Consider the following 22,662-nt stretch of genomic DNA (forward strand, 5'->3'; position numbering starts at 1 on the left):
ATAACCCTGTCTCTTATACACATCTAGATGTGTATAAGAGACAGAATTAATACTGTACATGTGATGTAAAATTAATCATCATTGATCGTATGTTTCTTTGTTGTTTATGTACTTTTGTTGCCATGAGAAAAACTAATTTCATATTTTAATTTGACAATAAACCTATCTTGTATCTAATATGAATCGCTGCGATAGAAATATAACAACATAATTGTCTTCGATTTATCTACTTTACCTAATTCAAGCTAGGACGCAGGAGAGGCTGAATGAATGGACCAGTACATCGGGGTAACCCCCTACTCTTCTCGAAAGATGCACTGGGTTCTTTAAAGTGCACACGAGCCAAATGTGTACACTGGGCCTACGGTTTAAAGTCCTTATCCGAGAAGACTTGTTCCACCTCCGGAACCATAGGCGAGCGTGCCGTTCGAACCAGCGCCGAATGTTATGGCTATAGGTAGCGGCGCCTCCCTTAACCGCTCGGCCATTCAACTCGCCATTTATTGATAAATGGGACAATTACATACATGTAATAAAATATTATTTCTATTATTCAGTAAATTAAAATCACTTAGACAGTCAGAAAGAGCAACCAAGTTATATTTGACATCTTCAATAAACTATGATTAATATTATAGTCTGATTTTATCATCGTTATGACAAAAAGATTCTGATTTGCAGAAGGTTAAATTTGGAATCATGCCATAGTTCTGCCTGTTATAACATAAATATTCAAAGATTTTAAATCTCTGATTGGCTAAGGTGCAGTTCATAGCCAAATAAATTATATAAGCACTTGTTGACTGTCAGACTACTGTATGCAAAGAGATTAATAGTCAATACGTCTGCAGTTTGATGAAACAGCCAATTAAAGAAGACATAGATGACTTACATTAAAGATTCCTGATTGGCTGAATTCCTCTCTGAGTTGCTGTACACTTGGGATTGCAATTTTGCTGTGATAAGGACCTGAGAACAATAGAACACATCATCTGCAATAGTTGCTTAAATGATGAACACTTTGTACAATTAGGATTCAGTTTTAATTGACAATTAACTATATATTGAAATCATCAAACTACGCATCATCAAAAACTACTAGATTAAAGGCAGCATACTGTAGTTACGGGAGTCTGATAGAATCTATTGAGAAAGCGTCTGCATCTATTAAAATTTGAGAGCAAATCTTATCCTAGCCATCAGCGCAAGCTTGAATGTCATATCAGGCTAGTAACTCAATTCCAACCAAAATTACTTTTCCACAAGTAACTCATTAAACATACTGAATATCCAGTGAACTCATCGGGTTCTGACAGTATTAACTTGTATGTATATAATACATCAATCACTGTATTGATGAGCCTACTGCATGGTTCACATTGGACTCATGTCCAGAAAAGTAGTTCACCAAAGTCATGGAATAATCTAAAGTGTTCTTTCTCATCAAACTATGTCCAGTTTAATGGCCAGTTGTACGTCACAAAACAGAATTGAATTATGGGAATCTAGGGTAAGATATCTAGTTTTAACAAATTTACCTGTAACAATAATAATAATGGTTGACTTTTTGAGCGCATATTACGGAGACCTCTATGCGCTTAACATAAACATGAAAAAATATAATACTTATAGACAAATTAATCAGGCCAGTATCCAGGGGGGGGGGGGTTTTATGGTTCGGGAGAACCCCCCTTTTCTAGAAAACCCCCCTCTTTTTTGGTGAACCCCCTCTTCAAATTTCCCAAATAAGTCCTCCAACCCAACTAATGCACTGCAGACCCACCCAGACACAGACGTTTTCAAACATATCTGCTTTTATAGCATTATTTAGACCCATAAAGCACAAAAATTCTCTTGCTTTGGGGGTTTTGGCAACCCCACCGGGGCTTCGACCGTGGACCTCACGCCCAGGAAACCCCCCCTCCCCTTGGAAGAGCCTGGCTACGGGCCTGTTAATCCTATTCCTTAAACTAAGCATGCTTTGGCTGTTGACTCCGAGGAGTTCATCCGCCCTTTGTTCAGCTATTTCTTTTATTTGCTGCTGGGTTACTATTCACGCTCCCACCCAAAGACTGCTAAGGCCTTAGATGGGGCTGCCAGTTAGTTGCCCAGGACATGAACTGTGCACAGGCTGTATTTTCACACACAACACAACACATATCAGCATGTATATTGTATCTCAGTTTTTCAAACAACCGTACTAATCGTAATATTGAAATTTTTGCTTACGAGAAGAAATTAAGAAAAGATGACATCTTTAGAATAGCTTTCCAATGGGCCTTTAAATTGTGGATAATGTCAAGAAGAGTAATGAATGAAAAATGTACGTCCAACATTCTACCGTTTGTTAAAATTTGTAAGTACCATATTTATTTAATAGTTTATTAGTATTTGTTTTAGGCCCATGGACAAAGATATGCCAAATAGCAAACAGATACTTGAAGTGGCAAATCCCTTCACAGGACAAACCTACACACAAGATACATAAACTAAGCCTCATTATAAGGCTTAGGGAGTGGACTTGATTTTGGGAGTGAGAAAAAATCTTGACATCAGAATTCTGGGGGTTAGAAGGCAAAGCATCTTTAACCACCAAGCAACTCCACTCTATTGCTATTGCACTTATTCCTACTTTTAAAAAACAAGGTACAATATTAATGTATAGCTCAAATAGGTTTAACCTGATTTGTATATTGGAGACCTAATGGCATCATTTGGATAGTAATCTATCTTGATAATCTGTCAACAATTTATCGCTAATCGCTCAACTACAGTATTCAAAGAGTTAACACTATAATTGAGTGGTCCTCATTGCATTTATAGCCAGTTAATTGACTAGACATTTAATTTAAACTACACAATTCTGTATATATGTTTGATGTGAATTTGTCATTTTAGGACAGAAAAACATAATGTTAAAGTCAAGTTTACATTATCAGATTATTTTGTTTGTCAGATGAAAAAATGAATGAACAGATTTTGGAAAAGTATGGTACTGTCCATCTGCCAACATCATGGAAAAACATAATGTGATCATACTTCATATGGTGGAAGTTTTTAATTTATTTTTTTTTTTTAACTTTAAGTAAATTGTGAGCATAAAATCTACTGTACCTATGTACTTAGAACCACATTTAGAAAACTGAAAACAATGAAAACAGAGAGAATAAAGATGGACTAAAAAAACGAAAGACAAGACAAAAATCTGAAACATATTCATTTTAGACAAAGCCTAGACAAACATTAGCTTTAAAATATGACAGAAAAACATAACTCAAGGCTCAAGGTGCCGTAATTAAAAAGGGAGTGATGAAAGGGTAGTCTGATAACGAGACTTAAACCTTGGCTGCTTTCCTATCTGTTTTACCCTGTGGTTATAAATTGCGCATAAATTATTGCTCTTATTCTTTATTGCTGTTTACTAGAGTGTTGTCATGATCTGCGCATTATACATTTGCCTGTATTTTGTTTGGACTCTAATGACATTGAACGCAACTCTGTACAAGTAATTAGAGAAATGAAAAAAGTCTTACCTTGGCATGATATAGTGTAAGTATTAATAATGTTTTTCCGTGCTTCATTCTTCAGCCACGAGCAACCCATAAGGAAAACATGCTCAGGGGGTTTGCCGTCACACATAACCCACATAGGGGTCGTAGGGCAGGTTAATTCATCTTTCCACAAGCAAAATAATGACAAAAGACTCCTGATATGAAGAATGAAGAATACATTAACATTGATATTGAAAGAACACACACTGTAGCTCAGCTTTCTAAGGTAGATCTGGTAAAATCACAACATCATTAAAAAAAAACATTAACAAGAACTCTTCTGTATAAAATGATAATTATGATTTTGAATGATAACATTTTTAAGATAAATAAGTTCTTTGTTGTTTTGTATTTTTGTGTTTTTGTGTGTAAATGAAATATGTTTCTAGTTGTTCCTATCTTATGTTAAAATATGTAATATATAGTACTATACTTTGTTGGTATATTAAATCAAAACAAGATTTTAAACTTTCACTATCTCAATAGTGTTAACAATAGATACTTATATAAATTGTAAACCTTCTCTAAATTTTATTTTTCACACTATTTATCTACTTCATGATATGGTATAAACGTTACCCATTTAAATTCCAATAAAGGAAAGTAAAAAAAGTTTGTAATATGTACTTACTTTTAGTGGTGCATAAAACTCATTTTAATGTGAGTGTAATATCTTTAATACAGCATCAATCAAAGCAGTTAACACCCTAAAAATATTGTATTTATATCTGCCGCTCTCTATGCTAAGTATAGAGAAGAATGAGGGCGCTATTACAAATTGCTGAAGTAGCCATCATCATTACAAATGTGTTGATGTTGTCTTAAAATAATCTTGTCTCGGGTCTATCATTTTGTAAACACTACAGTGCAGGGGTCGTCCCTGGTCTCTCATTACCTCGGGAGTCGTTGAAAATCTGGAGATTCTTACCTGGATAACCTTCCTCCTTTCCCACCCTCCCACTGATCAGTTGGATCTCTAAGGAATGAGGAATTGTTCTAAAGGGAGACAGTTCATACATGGTGCTCTGGGTCAGACTGTCCTATTTTAGTCGAAGGGATGTCCTATTTCAAAACAAAGGCAATTAGTTGGTTTATCCAGGTAAGTATACATATGTGTTAGGAAAGCTTATTTTAACAGGTTTCCCAGAAGTGGCTTCTTCCTCCTAGGGACGCCTGACAGTGAGAGGTTACATTACCTTGCTTGTCCCATGCTGACAGGAGGATGCAGATTCAACTCCTCTTTAGAATCATCCAGAACACTATTTCCATTGCACATCTCATCAATATTACTATCTGAGTCATCTAAAACACTTTCTTCACTTTTCTAAATAAAATTAAAAGATTTTTAGTCATTCTCATGAGTTCAACTAATCATAAAATGTGCATCACAAATCCATAGATTGAGATATTATAATATTATATAAAATATTATTCTAATTTATTAGTTGGTTGAAAGAACAGTGAAGCCTAGATAAAGTTGTTTTGTTCTTTTATGCCTTGTTTGGTGAACCCGCTGCCAGCAAATAATGATGATTTCCAATAAATATAAAATTTTATTTTCGGCCAATTAGCACACCTGCCGCCACAAAAAAAAATGGAAATTTCATGAAAAAATAAGTTTTTCTTTAATTTAATTACGCCCAAAGCTTCTTTGAAATCTCAAAAAATAAGATATGCATATTTCTTCTTAATTATATAAATTTAAAGCATTTAACTGTCCCATTACTACACTGTTTACATTCAACAATAAAATTTTATTTTCATTTTCTCCTCCATCTGGATGCTTTTGGCAAAACTATTTGCAAAATAAGAAAACAAATTTTTATTTCAATTTTTTTTCCGCCCTCCTCTGACGATTAAAAAAAAAATAAGTTCGCGAAACAAGGTAAAAAATAGTCTCTGGCTAAGATCATGAAAATTGCCTGAATGTATATAATCAATCGTTGAAAGTTATGCATACCTCGAGTGTGGTTTGTTTATAAGCCAATACAAACTTATCATGAACTTTTACTGAACTTGGGATGAACTTTGAACTTGGCACCTCGTCCCAAGACACCACCTCAAGTTGAAAATCCAAGTATTTGACACTCAGATCTTCTCTCTTCTCTAGCCTAGAGAATTAATTGAAAAATACTATCCGTTAATTTACTGATTAATAAAAATATAAGCCCACAACAATTACTGTAAATAAACACATTTAATTAAAGAAGTCACCCACTACATTCCTAAACATAATATAAACAACTACAAAGAGTATAACAATTTAGTTAAATTTATTCATACTCTAATCATTCATAAATAGTAATCAAAAATAAAATTTGTTTTGCTTGTTGTTAAAATACAAAATACAATTTTTGTTGAGTTTTTGATTGGATTGGATTTATTCAGTGTAAACACCAAGGATAGCCCACGCAAGTCTAGAAGAAGACTTATTTCCATTGGGGTAATTCTGGTGGTGATTGGGCAGTACACCGGGAGACAATCCCCTACTCTTTTCCAAGAGTGTACTGTGTTCTTTAACTTGCACATGGGCCATAAATGCACACAGGACCAACGGCTTAAACGTCTTATCCGAAAGACGGTGCGCTATTGTAACTTGTATTTTAGTCCTTCAGCTGAAACACAAAGAGAGGCAGTGATGGGAATTGAACAGGGGACCCAGAGATCTCCACTGTTCAGCGCACACACAATGGCTACCACCAGATTTGCCGAATATACTAAGTTGCTCTCTCCATAGCCATGATGAATTTATAGTAAGTGCAATGGTAGTTTCACTTGCAAAACTGAAGCAACAAATAAATTTGATGATTCTGCTTAAGCGCAGCTCCAGGCTATCAAATTTTATTTGACAAAAAAACTGTTGTATGCCCATATATAGGCATGATGTGTCTATATATGGTCATGATGTGATGTCATCATGACCATATTTAGGCATGTCACATGTTTTTACCAAATAAAGTTTGATAGTCTGGACAGAGCTTAATATGCACTATCAAAATTCATGTCAATAAATCAATCAAAATGCAACATTTATTTCACCAAAGATAACAACAAAGCAGTGACTGACAAAAAATAGTAGTAGTACATCACACAAATGTGTCGTATAATATTGAACAGCTAAATAAATAAATAAAAGCTAAATCCTATATATTTATATTCACCCACCTTTCATAGACCTTCTTGAAATTTAAATTCTCCAGCACGAGACTCTGCATCTTGTAAATACTGTATGCTAGAAAAAGCAATTGATAAAGAAAGTGATATCTGATAATGTAAGTTTACTGTACAGTGCACTGGGTGATCATATATGTAGTACTGTACTTGAAAGCCTGTATAGTAATATGATCCTATGATTAAATACCATACAAACATTTAAAAAAAAAAAAATTTTTATTAAATATTTCACACGGCGGCTCCTCACAAGGCATAGCCTTAGCGTTGAGGAGCCTCCAAGCATGTTAATGCAATTTATCTACAGCCTGGCAGTGTAAAAGTTTACCATAAGAAAATAAATAAAGTATATAATAACAATGATCAACATCAGAGGGGGAAAAAATATATATACCGGTATAATATACTTTAACTGCAAATCTTTTAGACTTTTTAAAAAATAAGTAAATAAAGATGAATTCTGTTCAAAAGCTAGCCATGTTGATCGAAATAAAAATGAATTATAAAAAAAATAATCTGGACAGACCCTCAGTACTAGGGAGCCTGTTTAGTAAAAAATCTACTGTTCTCCAAACAGGGCCCAGCAGTACAGTAGAAGAAAATCAATAGTCTATTATTAATAATATTTAGTAGCCAACTAAAAACAAGATCATAATCACAAAATATCAAAGAAAAATTTACAATAAAACTTATAATCCTATGATTAAGTACCGTATATTCAAATATAATCTTTAAGAAATTTACATAGACAAAATAAAACTAATCCCTAGTTAATTTCACATCCCCACCCTCATCAACTTTCGGGGCCTCATGGACTTTTCTTTACTATGTTGTTTAAAAACTAAAAATGATTAATACTGATGAAAAATCATAACAAAATTGTGTTGTCCTTTGCCTGTTGAAAAAAACCGCAAATACCAAATAATACAAAGTTATGTACAGTAACACGCCTTACTACAGAAATCAATTTAAAAGTTTGCTGACCCTGTATGAAGGCAAATCACATTTTTTTTGTACATACACACAAGTGACATCCAATCAGAATTAATTAGGCCTAGGAATTCATGTAAGACTGGTACAACATAGTCACTGCCATTATTTAAACATGCTTAAAAATCAAATTATTGGCAGCAGCTCACATGATGACAAAAATAGCGTAATGTAAAGCACATCAAAATACAAATGATCAGGCCCCTCCAAGTATTTTGAGTTCCAGGGTTGGAACGTCTGTATATATAATATAGTAGAGTAGCTTAGCTAGGCCTAACGAAAAAAAAATAAATAAATAAAAATAACTAGGCCTAGGCCTAAGTCTAGGTGTAGTATTCAGGTCTTCACCACTGGCACTGGCCTAAGGCCTAGGGCCTAGGCCTACTAGGTAGGCCTCTCTCTGTTCTGTCTTTCATTCAAGATTACTTATTAGGCTAGGCCTAGAAGATCTCAACAGGGCCAAAGCAAACAAAATTTTAAAAAGAATAATTGAGTGCATATTTAATAAACTCGAAAGAATCCAACTATAATGTGTATTCCTTACTGGATATGCCAAGTTGGTATAATCGCAAACTCTAAAAAATACAAATTACGCGCCAGGGGGCAGCCATATTGTTTAATGATCCATCAGTTTATGGTTGCGACAAGATATCTAGTATAAAAACACAAAAAAAGTTAAACAAATGTTATTTTAAATATTGTAAACAATTTTAATCTTTTTACATTAATATTTGTGCATGTTTTTGCAAATTTCTTTATAATTGTATTTTATTTAAAAAATAATCATTTACAAAACATGGCCGTCGCCATTTTGCCGTCAAATCGCTCTTTTTGGCCACGACTCCACGAGTTCAGTAAGGAGTAGATATTTTAACGAAAGGAAAATCAAAATGGTATGCATATGGTTGGGTAAAAATTAGATAAACTTACCGTAAAATGTTAGGTACCTTACATAGAAGGTGTATATTTTAATAACTTGCTTCATCGTACTTGTAAATTTACAAAAAATATGCAAGCAATTGTGTACCCAAAAACCATTCCACATTTAGGCCAACCCATGTGTTTATATACTGGCTCACTCACTACACTGCAGTGTAGCTAGCCTAGCTGCCATTTGGTTACTCCTGCACCCTGGCATTACAAATGCCGGTTAGTAAAGGCGATCAGTCAGGAGCATATGGAAGGTCGGTCCCATTTCAGATGCTCGGGCACAAGTGTTTAGTCCCCTAACCTAGTTACTGATTATCCTTTTAATCAGCAAAAGTCCTGATTTTTACTTTTTGGTTGGAGACTTCACTTGTTTGACCAGCAGTGGGTTATTTTTGGCCGTGGTTAGTTCAGTGATCCTTACATACAACATTCTGGCCCTACTTCCTGGTCAAAAAAATAAGCAGCAGTTCCTGGTCAAAAAAATAAGCAGCAGCACTGAAAAAATGTGGAAAAAGTACCAAAAAATAGCAAATAGCCTAGACAAAATGTGAAACAAGTGTAGAAAAGGGAAGAAATTATTAACTTTGGGAGGAGTGGTACATTGCAATGTATCAAAATGATAGGCCCCAGTGCCTAGTCTAAATTAGATATTGAGGAAGATAAATTGTTCGTAATTTTTGCACGGATATTATATTCCCCGCTCAGGTCTTTTTTACAGTTTGAGAATCTGGAGAATAAAGTGAATAGGCCTAGATCAGTACAAAAAAGACTGTTAAAAACTGAGTGCTCAGGTTTGAAATTTATGCTAAACCGAAATGGGACTGCACTGAAGCTGATGCTTTAATTTTTTTTTCATTTCTGGATAATTAAGCAAAAAAAAAAAAAAATTGTTTGTTTACCCTTCTCCACCCGCCCCTAACTCACTGGAAAAAATAGGGGCGGAAAAACAAAAAAAACTTCAAGAAAGCTTTTTTCCTTACAAATTAAAAAAAAATGTGAGTGAATTTTTATCTTTATTTTTTGCCAGATCCCTACAAATTAATCTAAAGTTGTTGTCTGATGTAAGATATTGCCATTCTAGGCCTCTGTGGGTTATTTTTATTCAATCTGATGAGTATTTAAAAAAAAAAAAATTAATTAATTAAAACTTTTTCCACCCACCCCTATTTATCATTTTTTTAAAGAAGGGCAAACAAACAATTTGGTTTTTTTTTTGGCCTTAGGCCAAATCAATAAAACCGGTCCGTGAGTATTATGTTGATTAAATGTATGTAGTTGAAATGTTCTGTTAAATTATAATACTAATATAAATTTTCCCTACAATGTTTAAATGAGATTTGTTTTATCAAAAAAGTACAATATAACGGCGTTTAATGATCCCTATATAGTGAAATATTTATCGCTTAGTCATTTTTTCCCCCTAGGCGGTGGCTGCAGCTCGCCCGCTAATCACGGTGTACAGTGAAAAGAATGAAGCCAGCGGCAACAATGTCACATTGCCAGCCGTGTTCACAGCCCCTATCAGACCAGACATTGTTAACTTTGTTAGCAGCAACATGCGCAAGAATACCCGACAGGCGTATGCTGTCAGTGTCAAAGCTGGTATGTTCTTTCATAAGTTCATTCCATACTATTAAATGTTATTCAACAAAATGTGTAATTTGCCCATATATGATATTGATGTCATATATTACTGCCATATTAGATATTGATGTCATATAATTACTGCCATATAAGAATATTAGATGTTAAATAACAAATAGTAGTAGTGTTGAAAGAGGTTATTAACAAGAAGTGATTTAATGCTTTCATTGATTAAAGGTTCCTTGCAATATATGGAAATAAGCATTGTTAAAGTGATGAGTTAACTTTAGTTTTGTATTTGTGACATTAAAAAATTGTGTTTTTCTGTTATTGGTGAGCTGTTTAAATGCGAGATGAAAAAATAAATCTTTACAATTTTGTATTCTGTAGTTTACAGTACCATAATAAACCATTTATTTTTTGTTGTACAAAAATTATTACCAGTTTTTTTTTATCCCCCAAGAAATTTTTGTCGATACTGTAAGAATAATAATTTTTTAATGATTATTTTTTAGGACATCAAACCAGTGCTGAATCTTGGGGCACAGGTCGCGCTGTAGCAAGAATCCCCCGTGTCCGTGGAGGTGGAACCCACAGATCCGGTCAGGGTGCATTTGGAAACATGTGTCGAGGTGGCCGTATGTTTGCACCAACCAAGACATGGCGTCGTTGGCACCATCGCACTAACACCAACCAGAAGCGATTTGCCATGTGCTCTGCATTGGCAGCCACCGCCATTCCAGCTTTGGTGATGTCAAAGGGTAAGCTTTCTCCCCATTTGAAACTGTTGCCACTCTGCTGCATGAGAAGATGAGCCAACTTCTGGTCCGTGTTTCTGATATACTATGACGCTATTAAGAAGTTCTGATCACTGCAGCAAGAGTAGGCATTTTTTTTAAAGTTGAAATTTCTTGTGAGTAAATAGCTTAATAGTTTTTTACTGTTTTTCGTCCAATCAGGTCATCGCATTGAACAAACATCTGAAGTACCACTGGTTGTCAGTGACAAAGTTCAAGAGTATAAGAAGACAAAGGAAGCAGTGCTTTTCTTGAAAAGATTCAAAGCCTGGGATGATATCAAAAAGGTGAGCATTTGCTTGATTAAAACAAGATTAATGGGTTAGGTGTGTAAGGTTATACTGTAGTGTGTAAGTTCAGTAATTGTTTTTACAGTAGCGAATAACTTCCTTCCGCAGGTGTACAAGTCGAGGAGAATGCGTGCCGGTAAAGGCAAACTGAGAAATCGTCGTCATGTCCAGCGTCAAGGTCCTTTGGTTATTTACGCACAGGACAACGGCATCACAAGATCTTTCCGCAACATACCTGGTATGCGTCTTTCGATTTTCTCTTTTGGTTTAACTAGCTGATGTTAGAGAAGCATCGATGAACTATGTGGCTGAGAATATGATGAGTAAACTTCTGGTCCGTGTTTATGAATAAGCATGATTTTTCCCAGGAAGTACTGATCTCTGTAATTTTTTAATAAAATGGTTTTAAGAAATCCAGGACACTAGATACTATTCCTTCTAACAGTCTCTAATGCAGACTACATTCATTTGCTATCAAAATTATCATAAATTACATTCTTTTATTTAATTTCCTTTCCCTTTTACAGGTGTTACCCTTCTAAATGTAAACAAATTGAACCTGATGAAAATTGCCCCAGGTGGTCATGTCGGGCGTTTCTGTATTTGGACAGAAAGTGCTTTCCGCAAGTTGAACGACATCTACGGCACATGGAAGACAGGGTCAAAGGAAAAGACAAACTACAAGTAAGTGTTGTTTGTGAGGCAAGATAATGTATTTTCACTGTTCGAGTTAGCATGCTTAGCATTATTACACAGGCGAGTCGAATGGCCAAGCAGTTAAGGCAGTAGCTCCCCAACCTACAGCCATAATATTGGCGCTGGTTTGAACGGCATGCTCGCCTATGGTTCTGAAGGTGGAGCAAGTCTTCTCGGATAAGGACTATAAACCGTAGGCCCAATGTACACAATTGGCTCATGTGCACTATATAGAACCCAGTACATCCTTGGAGACGAGTAGGGGGTTACCCTGGTGTACTCGTCCATCTCACAGCCCGACACTGGTTTCATCCTGATGCTGAACAAGTGTTGATGAGTAACTGAATAGAACTAGAACAGAGAACATGATGAGTTAACTTCTGGTCCGTGTTTATGAACAAGCATGATTTTTCCCCAAGAAGTACTGATCTCTGGATATTCCATTGGTGTTAATTTTTTTTTATCCCTGCTGATAATCATGCTGTTTTCTTGCATTAATAATTGTAGAAATTTTTTTAATTACTGGGTTTTTATTTCTCCCCTCCAGTCTTCCAATGGGAAAGATGACAAATACCGATCTGAGCCGTCTGCTGAGAAGTGACGAGATCAAGAAACAGTTGCGACCTGCCATCCACACCGCCAACAAACGCAAGGTGCACAAGAAGAATCCACTGAAGAACATCCGTGTGATGTTCAAGCTGAACCCATACGCTCAGACCCAGAAGCGTATTGCCAAGCTATTGGAGATTCGCAACACTGAAGCGAAAAAGCTGAAGAAAAAGAAGATTGTCAAGGCCGCTAAAAAGCAGCCGAAAAAGAAGAAATAGACTGCGATATTCAACAGTCGCAGATGACAGCTGCTGATAAAAGAAATTGTGACGATTAGGCACATAATATATTCAACTACTGTTACTACTGTTCAAGCAACAATTGTCGGCTAATAAATACTACAGTACAAGCAGAAGTTGTCATGTGTGTCTATATTTTTATTGACTCCATATTTTATTTTATTTATTTTATTCACATCCAACAGGAAGTGATTTGACAACTACAGGATGGATGATGCTTTAAAAACCAAGTGGAGTTGCTTTTAGTCATAAAAAAAAGTCCTAGTGTCACACAGGAGAGTGAGCCCATGGCTTTTGGATTAGAAGGCAAAGCATCTTCATCACTAAGCTATTTAACTTCCCTCCACATTCAAAAGGACAGACTGTGTCTGCTGTATGTTAATTTTGACCTAGAATTTCTATGTTGTTAAGGTTAAAATTGAAATAATCATTATTACCAAGCAAGGCGACTGGTAATTTATTCTTTGTCTATGAAAATGCATTATTTTTCCATAATAACAGGGAATTACTTCACAACTACACTTCTAGTTTCAAATTGCCCCTAGCAAAAAGCCTTGAAATGTCATTTCATACTCAAACATACTACTGTATACTTTGTACAGTTCATCTTATGCAATGTTAATTATATACAATTCAAAACTTGGCTGTGCAAGACACTACATGTATCTGCGTTTGTGTCTCTCCACTGCTTACGAGAGATGGATGGGCACCCTACAGGTTTGACTACCTAAACTTTACTCTCTACAATTACTGTATTATCACAAATTTCAACTTGCACTGGTTTGGATACATTACTCTGCACTCGGCTCTATACAGTATATACATTACACCCTATTACAGTAACACTGGCAGATATTGTTAATGATCGGTAAAGATGGAGAAAGATGACAATTGAATTAACTGTCCAATGTTGAGAGAAGCTACTGGAAGATCTTAACCCATCTAATTGATACTATGGCAAATTGACTTCGAAAATGAATAGTGTAATACATTAGTGAAAACAAATAGGCCTACGGTATAAATTTGAAGGGTTCATTTCTGCTTGTTCAAGAGAGTGCTGGCAACTATGCTGATTTCTTGGGAGACCTCTGGGGCAGTTTTAGGACCTTTGTAACTGAAAAGGCTGTTGAATTTGCCATGGAAGTGTGTCCACCAAGAGCAAAGCACTTCATCCATATTTGGAAGGAGTAAATCATTTCAGTGCCCCCTACATTTAATACAGTATTAGCTGCTGCTAATATTCCTGTTGACCATGGATACTTATGCTGTAGAATGAGAAGCCGCAAATACCCTATTCAGACTAGACTTTTCATTGCGACCGGTTGTAAACAGTTGTAGTCCAAATTGTTTGCAACCATTCGCAAACTTCGACAGCATTCAGACACCTTTTTACTTTGATACTTTACATCTCTAGCAACGATATAGGTCGTCCTGTTTTTTTTTACCTCAGCCAATCAGTGCCTGTGGAATCTGTTGCAATCGGGAGTAATAAAGATTGTAGCACCCAATCGCAACAGGGGTAACAATTGCGAAATCAATTACTTATCGACTACTATTGGCGAGCTTTCAGACATGATTTTACTTTGCGATTGGGTGTCGCAATTGCTACACCCGATCGCAATGCGAAGCTAGTCTGAATGGGGTATTAGTCTGTAGACATTTCTACAGGGTCCTTCTGGTGGTGAGTTGGGAGATGCTGTACTTCCCTGCTCTTTTCCATTAATGTATGGCTATGTATTTTTTCCTGTACTTGAAAATGATCGTTTTTGTGCCGAAATCTATGTACAAGGAACCTTTTCGCAAAATCCCACAAAAGGAGAGTGGAAACATAAGCACACACATGCATATTCCTAGCCAAGTTCTGATTGGTCAGTTGAGTTTTACTGACACTACGGAAAGGTCCATTACCAGCGACATGCAAAAATCTTAGAGCATGTGAGTAGCATTTGCCAAAAATAATGTGCAGGTGAATGCCAAATAAAACACTTCCTATAAATCCTATAATAGGTCTCTGAGGATAAATGAAATATTGTTTAAGTGTTAACTAGTGAAATGTCACAGAAAAGCGAAAATAAATTACATAACATTCATTCTATTATCAATTATATTTATTTAATTTCAACATTCTCAAAGACAACTTAGTGAAATAGAATATATTCATTTTTGGACGGCATCAAACGAACAATATTACACCGCTTCTTAATGTTTAAATAAAATATATATATTTTCTCTATCTGCATGAAATCAATTGGAATAGTTATAAAAATTTGAAGGTTATTATAAATGTGTACATTGGACATAAACTATACTTATTGTCTGATGATAAATGGACGGAAAATTCAGTTTCGTTCTTCAAGGATAATTGGATGGATAAATTCGTATGCGATATTCCATAAAATATTTGGAAGAAATGCAGATAAATTCTTGCGAAGCTTTGGATAATAGTTATCTTATTCTGTACAGATATACACAGCAATCAACAGAAGGTTTAATACAATTATCTCACAAATAAAATCAGTATAAACACCTTGAGAAAATTGCAAAAAATAAAAAGAGTCTTAACCTATTATATAAACACTAGAATACTTTTATTAACACATATTTTATCATACTTTGTTTAAACGTTATATTAAATATAGTGTGTCTTTATTTGGCCATCTGGTACCAATATACATACAGCATATAGGACTATATTTCCAAAACTAAACCAAGAGTAAATAGTTATTTTGAGAAGGAACATTCAAAACTTAAAGAGGTCTTATGGAGCTATTGTGAAGACTGAAGTAGAGAATAATATTTATCTCTGATACTTCCATGGGCAGACCTGACCTGTGAGTGGCTTACACAATGGAACTGATCCAAAGCTTTGGGAGCCTTTTCAATGCTTCTACTCATTGAGCTGGCATAGGAGAGCCGAACCCTTGGAAATCCAGTAATCTTGAGGTTGGTTGGACGGCAAATGAACAGCCACAACAAAGTTTGTAGAGTGACCTGAAATTGACATAAGCAAACCAGTGAATGTCAAAATATAAATAGCATTATCAATTAAAAAATAGCCTATGTTGCTCCTAAATTACAAGAACTTGCCAAGATAAAATTCTGATTTGAAATATAAAAGCAGTGATACTAAAAATGAATTGGTCACACATGCTAAAAATGTTTCAAGTTTATATAATTTGTAGATCTTGGTAGGTTGACAAATTTATCAACTAATTGTACTATTATTCATACATGTAGTAGTGAATAGTATATAAACAATATTTTTGGACTATCTAGGCTTTAAAATAAAACAAAAACAATGCAAATGATGAAATATTACAATAACAAAACAATACTGTAAAACATTAGTTTAAACAAATACACGAAACCATATCTCTAATAAAAAAAAAAAGAAAACAAACACATGCTAATAACAAGATTACTGGATATGCTAGTGTTGCTAGTCATGATCTCAGTGCTAGAGGAGACAAAATACCTGTTGTAGACAGGGTTCCAGCCCTCAAGCCTGTCTTGTAAAGAGGACAGATATAATCAGTAGGCTTGGCTTCATAATTCATTTCTGGCTCCATCTTCATGACTGGTAGAGGAGGATTCATTTGACCAGCAAAGCTGTCAGCCAGTAGCATTGAGTCATCGTCCCAGCGGGATGCATCCATGTACAGTCCGTGAACCAACACACCATCTTCTAAATTTGGTAGCTAAGTGGAAAAGGAGTATCAAATTTACATTACCAATAATATTTTTATCACTAAAATAGGGATTTCTAATCATTATCCATATTATTAATATTATTTCAATATTACGTTTTAATCTCTTTCATTTTATTACTTTTTTCTTCATGTTCACCACATACAAAGGCCCTGGATGTCACCCTACATAGGTAAAATTTGACCCTACACATTTTAGAATATTAGTCGATCAGGTTTGGACTTTTGATTGTCTTACTATTATTATCATCAGAACATCATAATCAAAATCATCCCCCGCCATCATCCCCATTACCATCACCACCTGCTGGATGAGATATCCACTTATATATTCTGACTTAATTTCATAAATTAGGTGACATTTTGAAAGTTTATTTTTGGAAAATCGAAACATATCAGCATGCTAATTCACAGTATTACAAACCATACCATAATATTATTATTATTAATGATGTATAATATCTATTCCAAAATCCAAAACACCATTCTTTATTCGTAAAACAATTCTCTGTTGATATGGTATTACTCCAACCCAAGCAATTTCAATCATAATTAGCAAAAATAATGTTAGGATAAAAAAAATTTTTATTAAATGTTTATTAATAAAGAAAATATATATGTTGATAATGCAGATATATAATTTATATCACAAATAATTTAGCAAACATAAAATATATCCCATATTTTGAACTGTAAGCAATTTAATATTTCATTCAAAAGATCATTGTTTTTGATTTAAGGTAAAAGCAATTATGGAGAATATATATGGTGTATGTGCAAAAACAACAACAAAACACAGTTTCCACAAGCAATTATGCAACTATTATTAAATAGTAAAGATGTTAGGTACAACAGAATAAAATCAGACAATTGGTGATGACAATGAAAGAGAAATTAGGTGGTGATACAGAGAACAGAGAAGAAAAAGGAAAAAGGAAAAATACAACAATGTTTACTTGGAAAACCAGCTATTGCAAATTCCTATCTCAAGTGAGAACACCCCTATAATAATTAATGGAACAGTCACATAACATAATAACCTGTGTATGTAGGGTAGGATCAACCTTTATTGGTGTTCCCATTTGAGAGCAAACTGTAGTAATAGTTGGATTTTCCAGGTACCATTTAAAGTACTCCCAAAATAGACACCTTTACATAATCATAAACATGTAGGCCTAGTAAAATACATGAACAACAAAGCAGTACTCTTTACACTGAAATACTCTTATAATCTCTGTGTACATATATCTTATTATAATAAGACACAAAAAGAATACTATTTAATTATGCTGACTGCCTTTGCATGTGACTTTTTTTTAAAACATCATACAAAATATATATGCTAGTTCCCTTTTGTATGGACACAGTTCTTTGCTGCTAAAATATTTTCCCAAATTGAATCTCCTTGCGCTGGAGACGTGAGCATTAGCAAAGTGCATGGTTGGATATTAGTGGCAACACACAAGAGTGCTTTTTTTCCTTTTTCCGAACAGCACTGTGAGACTACTTACATCGTCATCATCTGAAGAAGTAACCTTCTGTAATTGGACCCCGGGAGGAGTCAAAAGACAAGAGGACAAGAGAATTGCAATGAAAATGTGAATAAACATGCAAATAATATGATTGAAAGAGAAAATAATGAAAAGTTAAATATTTTTTTTTTTAATTATCATATTTCAAGAAATACCTAAAAAACAATTTAAAAATAAACAAATTTATAAACAATATTAAATATCTATCTGTATTGGGTTTTTATAATTATTCTATGAAAATAAATTAATTAATTAATTAAAAAAAATAATAATAATAATCGAAAAAAATTAATACGATGAATATTATTAATAAATATCCATTATAAATGTAAGTAACTTAAGTCAACAATCAATTCAATTATAAATGTAAATAACTTTATAAATCAACAATTAACAATTAGTAATATCATTTTTTCTTTTTTTAAACAAGTCAGAATTTCCTTATTAGCTGTCATCCTTTCTGGTCTGCATAGCCTGTTGCAATGAAGCATCCAGATCTGTCAAAATTTGAGATTGGCTAAGATGCATTAAGGAGCCTCATTTCACGACTCAGCTACCAATCTGAATATGGTCACTATAACAGGCAATCGTGAAAACAACCCTGGTTAAAAGCTTAACATTATTTAATACAACTTGTTAAATAATTATAAAAACAAATACTTTGTAAATAAACAACTGTAATTAGTTTTTTAAAATTCAACTTCAATTAAATGAATAACAGAATCTCACATCATCCTTGACACAACTGCATGTTATCTAGTGAATGATACATAGAATATGAAATCAACTGATGTAAAAATAAATATATACAGGTATATACAAGTACAAGTAGTATGTTTAGGTCTATGCTAATCACCACAACTCCTAAGCTTACCATGCTCAACCTATAATATGTTATACTAACTAAACATATTAATGATGAAAAACTGGGCTTTACTTTCAGTTTTAGGTGAGCTGAGTGGCCGATAATGAAGCAGGGGCGCCACTAACTACAGCCTTAACATCGGTGCTGGTTCTGACACCCCATGCTAAATTTTTGGTTGGTAGAACCAACTCTTCTTGGATGAGGACTTAAAATGGAGGTCCAATGTCCACATCTGTGCACTTTAAAAAACCCATTGTGCCTTGTTTATCTGCATAAATATTCACAAAAATAGATTCAATATTCTACAGCTTACATTCACAGTAATTTTATCAGGAAAATGTGTCCTGAAGAAGTCTATCTGGTTGAAAGCTTCAGAATATTGCATGTTGTTAGTTTGTAAAACGCTGTCTTTTTCATCATTTTTATCGTTGTATTATAGACTAACATTGACTATGCTAGTTATATACCACAGTTAACTGATATGCATACGTTTAAATAATTGTCTACTATCTGAGCATGCTCTGTGATGGAAACGCGTGTGTATTCCTTCAACTTACCTCTTTATCAGCATCTAGTTTCTGTCCAAATGAGAGTTGTTCCATCAGCGCAGCAACCTCTGCTTGATGTCTATAGACAGGTAGAACATCAAAGCGGAATGTCAGTTGATCAATTGGGTAGTCGTATTTCCTTGCATGATTCTGAAGTGTCCCTGTTAAGAAACCTGAACACAAAATTTAAACATAATTCATATTTTCATCGAAATCATCATAATCATTATCTTCATTACAGTCATGTTATGTATTATTATAGTGTAACTTTGATTAAAGTTTTTTTATTTTTTTTAACCTCTTTATTTTAACCCTGAAAATCTTATTGTAAAAATACAGCGGGGTATAGTTTTACAGGACTTCATGGGGGAAAGCTTTGCTGGTTTTGAATGTCCCTTTCTATCTCAATTCTTCATCTCTGTTCTTTCATTTATGCCATGCTACTTGTTTTTACTATTTCATTTGATGTTTGAATTTGAATTGAAATAAAGTTATACTTGATATTTGAAAAAAAGTAAATAAAGTATGATATTACTTTATATTCCTACTCATTATTATCAATATTATTAGCATAATCAACAACATTCATCCCTATTGTGGGATTTTTGTATGTATCCTCTGTATTTTGTTATTATACAGTGCATTGAGGTTTTCTGCAGAATGCATTATTATATCACCATATATAAATTACCCTCATTTCCTCCAACAATAAATACCTTGAGGAAAGAAGAACCCAGACAGCCAGAATGACTTGGGGGGTCCATGCTCAATCCAATGCTGAAGAAATAAATTGTAAAAATCCCATATCAATCAAAATCATCTGAGTATTCATAACCACGATTAATACAACAATCAGTACTACAGTTTACTTTTAAATAACAAATTTAATACAACAAATGACACATTCACTGACTAAAATAAAACCATGTTTATAAATAAAGAACAAATGATTATGACACTACTGTATGTATTTATAGCTGAGCTACTTTATACAGTTGATAGAAGCGTTAATTCTAATATTAGAAAATTTGCATAGCATGTGACTTACCCCAATAAATCCACACCTGAGTTCTAGATCTTTGACCCAGGAAGCAAGTGGCTTGAGGGAGGGGTAAGCTGCATTGGACCATAGGGTTGGTACTTGGTTATTCAGAAAGCTGTTGTAAACAGCTTCTAATTCTTCTGACATCACCACTAATCCTTTGATAGCTTTCTGAATGGTCCTCAAAGAGTTCTGAGGAAGGAATTTGGCAATCATTGAAAATTATGTCAATAAAGATAGTTTAAACTGAATTAAATAATAAGGATGATTCTTATCCAATTTTGAAGAGACACAGACAGAAATAGTCTTGTTTTCACTAACTTACACACTTTTTCTGGAAAATTACAAAAACTTATTATGAAAAATTTAACCAGCATTCCCTGTTATAATGTAATTTTCAATGACTAATACCATGGGGGTATTATAAATTCATTCATGCTAATATATGTAACAAAATCGTCAGTAGACTAGGGAAAAATTATCAATGTAAATATACCAATTTAAGATTAGCAATGTCCCATGTACTATCGAGGTAAAAAAAAAATCACAGAGGCCTATAACACATCCAGGACACATTTCTTTACTGCAGTTTTATTATCTTCACTGCCTGTGTATAAATTAGCAAGTTTTAAATTACTTATGTGAAGAAATAATGATTTCGGTAGGAAGATCTTTGAAAGTCTTTGAAAGTCTTTGAAACATTTAACATGCATTCACTTTGACATTTTATCTTGCATTAATCAGGTATAAGAATCTTACCTTAATGACTTTCAGGAGACCATTAAACCTGTCAACCTCCTGACAGAGTACGGTGGTTAATGAGTTCGTACGTCCTTTACTATCAGTCTGAAAAAAAAAAACCAATAATCATAGTCAAAAGAAAATAAAGTGAGAAAGCTACAGACAGGAATACTTCTGTACCAGAATTACAGTAGTAAATCAGTGAATTTACTATTACTTTTACATTTTATATGTGAAGAATGAATAAATTTGAATTTTAACTTGTGCATTAAGTGCCCACGTTCTAAACCCAAGGTCCCAAGTTCCCATAATTTAAAGAAAAAAAATATTCACACTCCAACAAGCTTTAACACGCTGACTGCTAAGCCCTTTTTCTTAGTTTCATCCAAAATGCCAAGGCTTAAAGGGTGCCACCATAAAGAAAATCAACAACGAACAAACATACAGTAATTAAATTTGTGATCGTTACTTCCAGGTTCTTCCCTGAAAACGAGTCTATTGGAGATGCAAAAAAACCCCCCAAAAAACAGGTATTTGTATGTGCCAATTGTACCTTGAACATCTCCTGGTTGGCAATCTCTATGTCCAGTTTTTCTGGCACCTTGCCAAGGATGTTTTCTGCGAGCTCATATACAATATCATCATTGGTCTTGCCACTTCCTCCAGAAGCCAGACGAGGTTGAACTTCCAAAATAGTGTCAATCATGGACTTTGTTTCTTGTTTCTAAACAAAATCGTAAAAATCAAGTATTATGATATGCTATAAATAACACGCATACTTTTACTATTTAAAAAAATCTTGTGGATACCTGTACAAGCTTTTACCATTGTAAAAATAATTTATTTATTCCTATTATTTTCTTATTAATATATTAATATCATTGTTACTAACCTGAAATGCAATGTTTGCATTTTCATGCATAGCAAATATCTCAGGCTCGTCTATGATTGGTAAATCTTCAATGTATTGCCGATATTCTGGCAAGGTATCATAGTCTGGGCAGAAGTAGATACCTACAAAAGAAAAAAATTCCTTGATTACTTTCTACTGTTAATCTACAAATGGCTCTCATACACTAATAAAGTAACACACCATTCAATGTCTGTTGAAAGCAGTCGGTTGCAAACAGCAATCGCATGCTTTAATACACAGGTAGATGCTCATAAACGCTTAGCCAGCTATAATCATCACAATATAATGATCCATAATTAGAAACCATTGCTATTAACTAGCTATATTTAAAAAGACCGCCATTTGTCTACATTATCAATGTGTGGATAAGCCTTAAACACATCATCTATTCTTTTATTTTTATTACTATTATTAATTTTTTATTTAATTATTTAATGGCAGATAGACAAGATTAGAA

The 22,662-nt window shown here is 34.0% G+C and overlaps 3 protein-coding genes and 1 non-coding gene across 4 annotated transcripts in view; 2 read left to right on the forward strand and 2 right to left on the reverse strand.

Moving 5' to 3' along the window:
• Positions 1-654: 654 nt before the first annotated feature.
• Positions 655-8,338, reverse strand: LOC117103515. The gene is made up of 7 exons (XM_033244082.1): positions 8,257-8,338; positions 6,717-6,783; positions 5,512-5,662; positions 4,748-4,875; positions 3,534-3,706; positions 893-969; positions 655-714 (listed from the first exon to the last, which is right to left on the reverse strand). The coding sequence occupies exons 2-7, from the start codon at positions 6,764-6,766 to the stop codon at positions 655-657; spliced, it is 639 nt and encodes a 212-aa protein (XP_033099973.1). The 5' UTR covers positions 6,767-6,783; positions 8,257-8,338.
• A 183-nt stretch (positions 8,339-8,521) lies between these two features.
• On the forward strand, positions 8,522-12,973 carry LOC117103503 (60S ribosomal protein L4-A-like). Its single transcript, XM_033244058.1, has 7 exons — positions 8,522-8,605; positions 10,067-10,244; positions 10,742-10,987; positions 11,186-11,310; positions 11,422-11,551; positions 11,841-11,997; positions 12,557-12,973. Exons 1-7 carry the CDS (start codon positions 8,603-8,605, stop codon positions 12,834-12,836), a joined length of 1,119 nt encoding a protein of 372 aa, XP_033099949.1. The 5' UTR covers positions 8,522-8,602; the 3' UTR covers positions 12,837-12,973.
• Positions 11,029-11,098, forward strand: LOC117103524. Its single transcript, XR_004444610.1, has one exon. It is a non-coding gene; the product is annotated as a small nucleolar RNA SNORD18 (small nucleolar RNA).
• Positions 12,974-14,933: 1,960 nt separating the features above from the next.
• Positions 14,934-22,662, reverse strand: part of LOC117103522 (dynein heavy chain 6, axonemal-like) — a 38,579-nt gene continuing 30,850 nt past the window's right edge. The window contains exons 58-66 of the mRNA XM_033244094.1: positions 22,185-22,306; positions 21,846-22,016; positions 21,311-21,397; positions 20,558-20,743; positions 20,226-20,286; positions 19,519-19,682; positions 18,076-18,102; positions 16,333-16,555; positions 14,934-15,848 (exon numbers count right to left, since the gene is read on the reverse strand). Coding sequence (XP_033099985.1) covers positions 15,745-15,848; positions 16,333-16,555; positions 18,076-18,102; positions 19,519-19,682; positions 20,226-20,286; positions 20,558-20,743; positions 21,311-21,397; positions 21,846-22,016; positions 22,185-22,306 — 1,145 coding nt within the window. The 3' untranslated portion in view covers positions 14,934-15,744. The remainder of the gene's footprint in view (positions 15,849-16,332; positions 16,556-18,075; positions 18,103-19,518; positions 19,683-20,225; positions 20,287-20,557; positions 20,744-21,310; positions 21,398-21,845; positions 22,017-22,184; positions 22,307-22,662) is intronic.

The sequence above is a fragment of the Anneissia japonica genome, unplaced genomic scaffold, assembly GCF_011630105.1.
Source record: "Anneissia japonica isolate Jap-2015-1 unplaced genomic scaffold, ASM1163010v1 scaffold288005_len623695_cov211, whole genome shotgun sequence".
NCBI classification, from domain to species: domain Eukaryota; kingdom Metazoa; phylum Echinodermata; class Crinoidea; order Comatulida; family Comatulidae; genus Anneissia; species Anneissia japonica.

Excerpts from the sequence above, each read along its gene's own strand:
- LOC117103515 (XM_033244082.1), bottom strand. The coding sequence starts at position 6,766 with ATGCAGAGTCTCGTGCTGGAGAATTTAAATTTCAAGAAGGTCTATGAA. Across the intron at positions 970-3,533 it reads TTACACTATATCATGCCAAG|GTCCTTATCACAGCAAAATT; the intron begins GTAAGACTTTTT and ends TATTGTTCTCAG. Across the intron at positions 715-892 it reads GCCAATCAGGAATCTTTAAT|GCAGAACTATGGCATGATTC; the intron begins GTAAGTCATCTA and ends ATGTTATAACAG.
- LOC117103503 (XM_033244058.1), top strand. Across the intron at positions 10,988-11,185 it reads AGCTTTGGTGATGTCAAAGG|GTCATCGCATTGAACAAACA; the intron begins GTAAGCTTTCTC and ends TCGTCCAATCAG. Across the intron at positions 11,311-11,421 it reads CCTGGGATGATATCAAAAAG|GTGTACAAGTCGAGGAGAAT; the intron begins GTGAGCATTTGC and ends TTCCTTCCGCAG.